Source organism: Epinephelus moara, chromosome 10 (assembly GCF_006386435.1).
Source record: "Epinephelus moara isolate mb chromosome 10, YSFRI_EMoa_1.0, whole genome shotgun sequence".
Taxonomy (NCBI): Eukaryota; Metazoa; Chordata; class Actinopteri; order Perciformes; family Serranidae; genus Epinephelus; species Epinephelus moara.
Genome location: NC_065515.1, coordinates 41,306,440 through 41,318,394, shown reverse-complemented (window position 1 = coordinate 41,318,394; position 11,955 = coordinate 41,306,440). Strand labels below are relative to the sequence as shown.

At 40.2% G+C, this 11,955-nt stretch overlaps 1 protein-coding gene across 1 annotated transcript in view; it reads left to right on the top strand.

Moving 5' to 3' along the window:
- Positions 1-11,955, top strand: part of LOC126396257 (inactive N-acetylated-alpha-linked acidic dipeptidase-like protein 2) — a 770,727-nt gene that overhangs the window by 656,526 nt on the left and 102,246 nt on the right. Inside the window, exon 14 of the mRNA XM_050054195.1 lies at positions 5,079-5,168. Coding sequence (XP_049910152.1) covers positions 5,079-5,168 — 90 coding nt within the window. The remainder of the gene's footprint in view (positions 1-5,078; positions 5,169-11,955) is intronic.

The following is an 11,955-nucleotide window of genomic DNA, read 5'->3' as shown; positions in this document are numbered from 1 at the left end:
ACGGAATCTGGCTTCAGCCGATTTGTGGGCCGACGAGCAAATCTTCCGGACTCATCGAAGCCTCCCTCCTCCACATAATCTGATGGCAGAAAGTGGTCACTGCAAACTCTTAGTCCAGGTCCGACAGGTGGACTGTCGCGTTTCAAAGCAGACAGCCAGCGGCGCATCACTTGTGGTCTCCTCACGGGAAGGACATGAAAATGGACCAGTTTACCACCTTCTTTAAGTCGATAAAACTCATTTGAACACCCAGGGGCAATACAAAATGATCCTCCTCGGGTTCTCCTTTCGTCGTCTCCTTTGTTTTCTCTACCAACATCCATTTTGCCAACCACTTCACTAACTCCTACCGGCGAACAGAGAACGACAGAGCCGAACCATTCGCGTGACGTCACTAACTAGCTTGTTTTAAGATGGCTGCGCCCTACTGGTGAAAAACTGAAATACATCTAGTTTTTATAGCAAATCTGGGTGAATATCAAGTTTGATTGCTGNTCCTACCGGCGAACAGAGAACGACAGAGCCGAACCATTCGCGTGACGTCACTAACTAGCTTGTTTTAAGATGGCTGCGCTCTACTGGTGAAAAACTGAAATACATCTAGTTTTTATAGCAAATCTGGGTGAATATCAAGTTTGATTGCTGTGTCATATCTTGCCTAAGGTAAAAATCTAACGAACCACAGTCATATTGTTCAGTGCTTCAACTCCACTTTAAACCGCTCATCACATCACAAGTACTTGCAGAGAAACACAGCTTGACCACAGAGACCAAAAGCTGCAGAAATCTCCTGGGTTCAAACAGCACTGTGAGATTTAAATTCTTCTCCTCTGAATGTAGGCGGTGAGGCTCTTTTTGGGGAACGCTGCACATATTCAGCTTGACATCCACAACAGGGGCATATTTTGAGGCAGATGTTGCGCTCAATAATTCACATATTTATTCAGAGGCAGCACGCAAAGAGGCTTCATAAAAACTTTCTGCTTGTGCCCTCTTGAAATGCGTAAATATGTGAATTATTAAGTTAAACCTCTATTCCCCATATGTGCCCACACTGCTGCTGCCATATTGCCTGGCTAAGATTGTTGGTTAGGTGCAGCCCACATTTTAGCTGCTTTTCCTGGCTGAGGTACTTAACTGTTTGTTCAGATCAAAGTGTTTTTCCTCCAGTAAGCTGAAAAAGTTTTGGTTATCCATTTCTGTGCAACATGCTGTAAAAGCATACACTGTGTAAAATAATGGACGTAGGTACTGTGACGTTATGCATTGGTTTGTGGACTCCCATTTTGAAGCCTTAAGCTCTGTGTTTAGACTGTCGCCATCATGTTTTTTTGAAGCCAGAAGTGACCATATTTAGAGGAGAGAGTGGAGCTGACTAAAAAGCCATGGGCACTATCTGCAGACTGCCTGTCACTCAAAGTAGGACCGCCCTAAATGATGCGTTACTTTAAGCCTTAATAAAATGTAAATGCGTGGGTTATATGATGGAAGTAATTATTTATGGAGACCAGGGCGTTTTTTCTTCCAGGCTGTAAATGTGTTTATTTCTGCTGTGAAGTTCAACATTTTAACCTGAGGGTCTACAGGGATTGGGCCACTTCTGGAGCCAGCCTCAAGTGGACATTTAAAGAACTTTGTGGCACTTCTACATTGTTTTCATTTTTTAGCCTTGAGGTTGCTGCTTGTATATAACACCCTGCTAATCACAGTTCTCCTTAATTTAAACTCAACTCTGAGAAGGGTTAATTCTAATTTCTTTACAGTAGGAAACCCACATTACAAACCACAGATAAGAAATTTTGTGTCATCTCAACCCGGTTTTATTTCTAAATTGTGAAATACAGACACTTTGTCATGCCCCTCAATGTCTAATAGCGATTCACAGGACGCCCTGTAGCATCTCTATGTGATGCTGAACTGAAACACATTGTAAAAAAACTACTTGGGTTGGTTTAGAAAAAAGATCATGTTTGGGTTAAACAAGGTACTTTTTGATGTAACATAACATGACATGTAAATACTGACATCAGTGCTCGCCAACTGTATGTGGATTTTGTAACAGTACATCAAAAACAACATTAACTTTTTGGATGTCGGTATGTAAGTGACATAGTGTTACATTATGACGCTGACTTTTGGTTTCACAAAGGACATAAATTGAGGTCTTCTGGATCAAACTCTGGTTTTGTTTGACCCATCCACCTTCACTCCCTCCCACACTACACAGACTATCTCACTCCTCATACCAAGTCAGTTGCTCTCAGCGTCAAGTATTGCCACGGATGGGTTTACATTAGAGTTAGTCAAAAGCCTGGTGCATGCCATAAAGATGCTAAAGGGTGCCTGTGGCGTAGATATAACACACCAACGGGGTGAAAGAGCATTGGTATTTGACGCCCTGGCTGAGAACTGGCTGGATATCTACATTTCTACAGGGTGCTCCAACCAGTGTGCATTTGTTGATTCATCTACGCTCAAGAAAGCCATGAATTCAAATCTTTAACAAATATGAACTTATTGTCATTTGTATGTATGCACAGGTATGTCACTTCCGGTGGTTGACACATGGGTGTGGTTTAAGGTTATTTACCAGGGCATTTAAATCACTGCCGGTAATAGAGACATTTTTCTGTTGACCGTCATGTCGGATCACTGATTGTAAGTGTTTCTTTTGTTTGATGAATAAAACTGTAGGGCTGTAGTTAACCAAAGAAAATCTTGGTTCCCTATAGTTGCACATAATCTTCAACTAATCGATTCGTCATGGGGGGAAAAAAAATCTGCAGTTATTTTTACTTCTGCGGTGGTGTGACTGTGTCACTCTGCAGTTACACCTCCAAAACACTAGTCAGTGGTGGAGGACTGTGTTAAGTGCTGTAAAGTTTAGTTCAAATAAAACTTTCAAACACAAATACGCAAACTGACTTCACTATAAATTGCAGAACTGACAGACAAGCACTTGTCTTTATCTGGACACATTCCCCCACCAATACGACATGCTAACGTTATTAGCACAAGTCTATGGCATTTTACATTGTATAAATTAGCCTAGCGTCTAGCAATTTCTCATATACAACCAGGGACAACAGCAACATTTAACAAAGGTAACGGCACACAGTTTGGCTTCATTACAACTCACAGGGTTCACCGACAAAACAACTGTCTTATACTAAACATGTTTTCCAAACAAATGCAACATGCTAACATTATTAGCGCCAGCCATTTTACATGGTATACATTAGCCTAGCAACGAGCGGAGATTTCCTCTGCTCATATGAAGCCAGAATAAATCACACACACTAGTTAAAATGCTATTTTATTGGAGGCTTTACTGTCTTCACAATTTAGTTTCGTTTCGTTTCCACTGAGGGAAAAGGTTTCAGCTTATAGAAAGAGACAGGAGGTCTGCATCACGGCGATGCTGAGCGTGAGAGTGGGAGAATCCAACTTTCTGTCAACAACGTGGGTGTTTTGAAAACACCCCCATTTTCACAGGTAACTTGCGGCTTTTTCATTGATAGCAGTCACTACAATTATCTTTTCCTAACCTGGTGTTTTAGCTGCCTATGTTTTACCATACCTTAACTAGTATATTTGCCATACCCACAGTCTTTCCTTATCCTTAACCATAGAGCAGTTGCTCATATGCAGATATTGTAGAAANTGTTAAGTGCTGTAAAGTTTAGTTCAAATAAAACTTTAAAACACAAATACGCAAACTGACTTCACTATAAATTGCAGAACTGACAGACAAGCACTTGTCTTTATCTGGACACAGCTGCCTACGTTTTACCATACCTTAACTAGTATATTTGCCATACCCACAGTCTTTCCTTATCCTTAACCATAGAGCAGTTGCTCATATGCAGATATTGTAGAAAGGCCCTAAAACATTATCACTGAATTACATCTTGAGTTTTGCAGAGTCATCCAGTATTAGATTGTCTGTAGTATTATTGTCTGATGATAGGTGCACGCAACCTGCACAGACATACAACAGGACCACCACTTACTTATTCCATCATGCTGTATTGAAAACTTAGGGTCATGAGCCTGAGTTAATTAGCGAGGAACTTTTAACCTCTGGATTTCTTAAACAAATATCCATGTCAAGACTGATTTTACCAGAATGTAAATGTCCAGTTGACAGTTCTGACTGATTGGACATGCATCTGCAACAAGACAGACCAGTCAAAGCCCACATGTCAAATTAATAAATGGAAACCTTTATTGCCCTTCACAAAATGTGTCTTGCATGATGGGTTTTCAGAACATATATTAAACAGAAAATGAGCACTTACACACACATCATAAGCCTATGTACAAAAAATACATAAATACATTGTTATTGGGTCCATCAAGGAGACTTTTAACTTCAAGCACCCATGCAGGATGAGAATGTAACTACGCAGTGTGTCTGAAACTAGTAGATACACAGGACTTGTCAGATATTTCTTGATTTCCAGGTGACATTGAGTAGAAACTGAGTGTTTGAACCTTTGAGATTCTTAGCTGTCTGCTACTTAATTTGACTCCATGAAAAAAACAATTCCTTCACAAAGGCAGCGGCACGACTTTGAAGTCTCAATGAGGTGCTTTGTTTTGGGACAACACACAGTACGCCGAGGTGACAATGAGGTAGTTTTGGGGTGTGTGCACGCATGGTTACATGACTTTGTGTCAGCATCTGGGACTGTGTGTGTGTGTGTGTGTGTGTGTGTGTGTGTGTGTGTGTGTGTGTGTGCAAGCACAGTATATATGTCTGTATTTGACAGCAGAACAAAACGTCCTGGCAGCTTGGTGGCCTTGAGAGCAGTTACTGTTGTTTCCTGTCAAAAGCTTGACAGGTCACTCCACTCTTAGAATAGAACAAACTAGAATAAAACATATAAGAAATGTGAGGAGAAAGAGGGTACACTTTTGTTTCATTTTTGCTTGGACTTTGGAATCACTGTGGTGCCACAAAAATGTTTCTGAATGAGAAAATGATTTGACTTGAAAAGACAAGAGACGGAGATTAAAAAGATGATTGTGGGGTCATGTGTGAAAATTGCTTCTTCTTCTCTCTGTCACCTCAGACCACCAGTTTCCTGTCAGAAGCCCAATTTTCTGCTGAGTCACCAGAGACCCTGGATCCACTTTTCAAGTTCCATGAGACCATTGCAAAGGTAGGACCACCATAATTATCCCACTTCTACCAATGCAATCTTCATCTCCCAATGATATAATACTGCAACAGTATTTGCAGCCCTGTAAATGTAATAATATTGCAATGGGGTACTTGATTGAGCCCTTTTTTCTATCAAGTGCAAAGCAAGCCAAAAAGGAGGAGTTCTAGCACCAAAATGAAGGTTACCATACTGTAATCTGTTAGCACAGGCAGAGCCTTTTACTGGACTCTATGGGTAGTACTCTGGATTGTGTTGCGGTGCCAAGAAGAACCTTAGCAGGCGGTGGATGGTGAACAGATCTGCTTCTGCTTCCATAACCTATTAGAATAATCTCGTTATATGGTAAAACTGAAATTGCATTGTTTAAAACTCAGTTTACTCTGTTTAAAACTTCAGGCTGAAGTTCCTAGTTCTGGTCCCAGAGCAACAGAAAATACAAACCCACTAGACTGATGGTAGGCAGTGTTATTGTAGAGATTTACATGGTGGAAAAAACAATGCCAGGAGCATGATTTACCCTTACCATGAGCCATGACCCGGGCTCAGGGGAAGCAACTTTAGAGTCAAACAAAGAGCCATAATTTGCAGAACAAAGTTCATTGCAAGTAAAGTAAACAAAAAGTTAACAAAGAAACAGAAAGTGCTGGATGATAACAATGCTGATGACATTAGCTGCAGTGGATGAGAGAGAGAATGTGAGTGGAGCTTGACGGGGTTTTTGAAGGCGAGCCAACAGGTGCCAGGAAAACAAGGGATGATGGAGGGAGCAGTTCCAGGTTACCTGCAAAGCACAGCATACAGAACATCAGGGCAGCACTGGACATAACACCAAGAAATATCTCTTACATTTAAGGTCCTAAAAACCACCATAACATCTGGTAGCTTGAAACAAATGTAAAAGGGTCTGAGGCTTTGCATTGCTGCAATGTAGCCTCTGGCCACTAGTGGCAGTGCTGAGCCCACTGCAGCTGAGCTGCATGCCATGGTGAGCAAAGAAGAAATCCTGCACTGTCTTTAATTTTACATCCTGTGTGTTCCGATACCCTTACTACCGTACTACATAGCATGCCAGAAAAAGATTAAGTATGTTCTAATACATAGTATGTCAAATGCAGTATGCCAAAAATAGCAGGATGTTCTACCACATGTGGTCCGATTTTGCAGTATGTAAGCCAACATGCTTTTCTGGCTATTCTGACCCACAGTCCTCTGCACAGTGGAAGATTCCTCACATCAGACAGATGACATCTTAATGGCTGTTTGACAGCTGATTGACAAGAAGACAAGAAGAAGATTGAGAAGTCTCAATGACAGATATTAGCGCATGAAAATAACTGAAGACCAGTAGAATGGTAATAATAGGAATATTGATTGTTTAAGTAAACAAAATTATTATTAATGTTACAAACAACAATACGACATAATTATAAAAAATAACAGTGACAGAGAACTGCAGATGTAATTTCACTGTCGCAAATATAATATGTTAGAATCTACAATCTGTGCAGTTATAACTTTAAATATAAACTACACACATTTGCAAAGTAACAACAACAGAGCTGTCCTGGTTGATCTCCGTCTCTGGCAAACTTGTTAAGTGGTGTTTGTTTTATCTCCAAGGTAACGGATATAAAAGCAAGAGGGTCAAACAAGCTTTGGCCTTTCCAGTCACTGTATTTGCATTTTTCAGCTCTTTGTCCATCATTTTTGTAGCTTTTTCTTGAGAGCATGCTGCTTACGATCCGGCACCTTGTTGCCACCATTTTATAAAGTCCCAACCTCACCTGTGTGCTGTGCCCAGGAAATTCCCAATTATGGCAAAATAAGAAGAAAATAGGAAAATACAGCAAGAGGTCAGGCTCTGCAAATAAATGCACTGCTGTACACTTCTAGTGGGTCATAAGTGATGAGTGAGAGGGAATGCTTTTGCCTCAGTCAAAGTTGTTGTTGTTGGTTTTTTTTTTTTAGAAGAATCCTGCACAGTATACCTTTAAATTATTTTTATGTTTGTGTATTGAAAATTCTACCTGTAACAGATTTTGTGAGTCACTGAATGACTGAAATATCAGAGTTCTTGGAGATGGTAACCGAGCTAACACAAACATTATTACTGTGGCTGGATTCAAGATTTTAAATCAGAAAATGGACAATTTTGAGTCAGTCAATTAATTTACTTTATGGAGCAAAGTAGCCAAAACTGAACTGTTCATCTCATAGTTTTTATGTTCATGTAACACTAACTCTTGGAAGGTTCATGATAGCTTTCTCTTTCACTGACTTTTGATTTGAGACATCTGCACAGTAAGAAGCACTGGTGGCTAGGCAATGGCAAAGCGAGCTGTAGTCAGTCACTCAACTGGTGTAGCAAATGAAATTAGCCAGGTCATTAGCTAAGTACAGCAAAAAAAAGGTCACCATCTATTTTAGTTGTGACAGTCAAAGCCTGATAATATTTATTGATATTCACTGGAGATGAAGCATGCTGTGCACCAACAATCACTACTGTCTTTACTTTCACTTTGCTAGTACAGCAGCTAGTACAAGAAAGCCCTGCCTCTGAGAAAGAGCCATTATCCACTTGGGGTTTCACATTTTTCAACTTTGCACATTCAGGGCAGTTTTCCAAAAAAATGCAAGGTGTGTTAGGAAAATAGAAAAAACATCTGGAGGTTAAAAGCTGCATGGGAAAGAAAAAACACTTGAAATAAAAGAAGAAGATCACACAGGATGCAGCATCCTGTGTGATCACAGTCTTCTTCTTTTCATCTATTGCCTTAAAAGTTAGAGCTCAGTCTTGATTCTACAGTGACTTATATGTCAAAGTAGATAATTTCACACTGCTTATGTAAGCTGTGGCCAAATTAGGATTCTATCTGAGCAAACAGTTCTTTCAAAATAACCCTGACTGTTATGAGGAACACTCTTATTGCTTATAGTGTTGATGCCGCCAGCTCACCACAGCTCTCGCCACAGTGGGATAGCTGTCTCAATTTATAAATTACATAAGGCACAGTGACATTTTCATTATCTTTTATGGAGGTCCAGCTCCAAATGAACACACTTTATTTTGAGATGTCCTTACCTTGGCTCCTCATATGTGTGAAATTACACTTAGTTTCTAAGTACGCCCTGGCAGGAGAACTGCACTGCCAAAACGTACAACCTGTTAGCGAGGATAGTAGCTCAACCTACTACTCTGTATTTTCAACTTCTCAACACCCTCTCCAGATAAATAGACAAAGGATACTTTATTCATTATTGCAGAAAGTGGAGGAGAGGACAGAAGCAGATTAATTTGGATGAGAAGGATGTGTAGGAGAGACAAAGAAGCACAAAAGAGGCTTTTCTTCTGGTGAATATGGTGCCATCTGTGTATTTAGACTCCTGTAGCACTGGGTATGTAGCGTATGTCTGTTTAATGTATGCATGATCTAGAGTGTGACTTCAAAGTGTTCTAGTTGTGCTGAGTAATTTAGAAATTAATATATCATTCTGAATAAATGCATGACATTGTTAAGCAGTGCAGTGGTTGTTGACATTTGTTGAAGTGGGTTGTTTTACTCAACTGTGTGAATGGCATTGTGTGACTGTGGAGCACTGATAAGTCCTCCACAGTCATCTAAGTTTTAACTTCTCTGCTTGTTCATCTCAAAGCATAATATAACCAGTCCACTCAGCCCCTCTGTATACATTTATATAAGTGGCTCTGTGTGCTGTAGTACAGATGCAGATGCTGTTTGAACATCTGTCTCCCCCTTTGATTCATTCTTGGTAGAATCCTTCTAAATGTGTAATTTATAGGGATGTACAACATGTACATTTTTTAGCTGATACCGATAAATAACCTGCTTGACATGGCCAACATGATAACCAATAATTTCACATTTTTGTATTTTAAACAGAAGTGTATAACCTATAGTTAATGTACACCTGAGGGTAAGAAAGGCTAAGATATAGTGAGCAAATATGGATGATTTAATATTCCATAGCCCTGAACTACTAAATCTCACTAACATCACTATTGTTAACACAACAGAACAGTTCTGACTCTCCCATACCTGCCAGCATTAGGCTGGGAAAAAGAGGGAGATTTTCTGGGCTACTGACAAATGGCCTACCCTCAATGCCCCTGCCCCGAATATTGAAATGACTTTTAATCTGTCCTAAACGCATATCTAATGGTAAAATGAAAATAAAAAAACAAACATAAATAAAAAAGTGTATAAAAAGTTTAAACTTAGTGTCAAAACTAGGCTATAGTTTTCCCTTTTGTTTCTAGGGTTAGGCCTCATGTATTGCAGCCTACACAGCTATTGTGGAGAGAGGAAGAGAGAGAGACAGAGACAGACAGAGAAAGAGATGATGAAGCCCATTTTTTCTGTGTAATTCTCTGGTTTATCAAGTGTGTAAACTACACAGCAGACTGAAGGCTCTATTAACAGTGACAGAGTGACAGCTGACTCATATGAATGGGTCCAACATGGGCTGAATACGCATCGGCAGATCCGCTTTACATCTGATGTATGAAACATCTGTGTCATCATGCTGCATTTTTATAAACATCCACACCATTCTCACCGTCCGATGATAGACTTGCCTAGAACTAGAACAGCTGAAGGAACTGTAGGGGTGATGTGGTTTGGGGAGTGTGAGTGTGCGGTGAGCAAACAGAGTCTCGGTCAGAAGACGTCAATGGCAAGGAGTGGAGTGATGGAATTAGGCAAGGGAGAAGGCAGGTTACGATGCAACACCAGTAGCTTTTATTTATCTCTGATTTGATCTTTATCTGTCTTTGTCACGGCTTATTTTCGTGTGCTGCATCAGAAAAGAGATAAACAAAGAGACAGTATAATTACAAACAAACAACGGAGTGGTCAATCAAACAATAAACAACAAATAAGTATGTGTGAATATACAATCCACAACGAAACAGTAAAATGGTCAAGTGACAAACAATCTTACATGGCTCCTGGCACATGTCTGGGAACAAAGAGATTAGGATAGCAGAGCACATGTCAGCAATGCCACCACAAAAGGCATATAAATGAAACAATCAAAATGATGAATTGACCACTCACATTAACTTGAAGACGCACACAAATCAGGATGCATGGATATACTGGAGTGCTGGCAGGGAGTGCAAAGGATGAACTGAGGGGTGAACAAACAATTTATAGTCTCCACCCATTACCCGGCAGGTAAGGTGGGCGTGGTCAGGTGGCAGGTATCTGCTGGGTTCACTTTGGCAGATTCACCATATTTATTTGTGTTTATTTGGAAAGAAAATGAGAAACGAGAAAGCATCTGGTCCAGGGAGTCTTTTCAACAGCAGTGTGCTACTTATACACCTCACACATTGACACACACCTCAAACAAACAAGCGGCTCTGTCTCACACACTCACACAGCGAGAGAGAGAGATTGTCAGGCAGCGCAGTCAGGCAGAGTCGACATGCTCCACACTGGGTTGGCAAGTACAATACAGATTAGTGATTATTAGTTAACAAATGCTTATTAATGGGTTTAACAACAGAGTAGAGTGTTTATGGTGTGAGTTTTTGTGGCCATTTAAAGGCTCAGTGTTGGATATGATCTGCTGCTACTGTGTTAGTTTGTGCCAACACTCTGGAGATGGTCTCTCAGTGCTGCCTCTAACCTGTTTATCAGCAGCTGGAAGTCTGCTGATCTTTATAGAGTGTGTCGATCAGGGGTCTGACACTCGGCGCAATCGTGTTGTCTCCCTCTGGAAGTGTGAACATGTTTGGCTCTTTAGTCAGTGTGAGGCATACTCCACACTTGTTCTTCATCTTCTCTGTGTTTATTGTCAGCTCGCAAACCAACTTTTAAGGGTACCGCTACCTACTGTATCAGGGTGTATAGATGCTGCCTGTAGCCATGCTCACACTGTCAGTTTAAATCCACTACAAGTGCTTGTTTTTGCTAAAGAAAGACTCAGATTAATATTCTAAGTATCTGATAACATTTAGAGAAATGATCCCTACAGAGATAGACCTTATAAAGAAAAAGATCCTTTTTATTTAATTAGAAATGTCTTACTCGATGATTTAAGGGTCATCTCAGCCAAACCACAGTTGGTGATTGTTGGAATAGTGAAAAGATGAACCAAGATGGCTTTTGTGGGTGTTTTTTGCTTGATTGTTTTTGTGTGTTTCTGTCGACTTTGAATTATGTGGGTAAAATTCTGGAGGCTTTGGCAATAGCAATGTTGGGGCTGTTTGTGGTCAAACAGAAAGGATTTTAATCTTTGAAACAAACTTGTATCTGTAAGGATCCTTTCCACCAGTTGCCAGACGCTCAAAATAACAATCTGCGCCTCAGTCAGTGGCAAAAACAAACACTTGAAGTGGATGTTAATTGATGGTGCTAACATGCCAATTTCAAAACTTGGTGTTCCCATTAGTCACTTAGACACTAGAAAACATGGGATGCATGTTCTCATTTTCATGCTGTAAATTTTGTCTAGTGTTAAATCAAGTCAATAGTCCTGTGGGTTAGTGTTTGTTTCCATGAGTTTTCTTGAATTAAAAGAGGCTAAGTTGGCGCCCACACATCATTTTCTACAGCTGCTTCACAGTAAAAACCTTCAAACAAGAGAAGTGCTGATACTAAACTAAACAGCTGAAAAGGATTTACAATTTTTCCATCATCTCTCCTTCCCTGTTATTCTTTGCAAAGCAGCTTTATTCAAAATTTGAAACCTGCATTGTAAACCTCCATTGGCAAGAACATGTATTCCATCAACTGCGTGCATGTGTGTTTTGTGT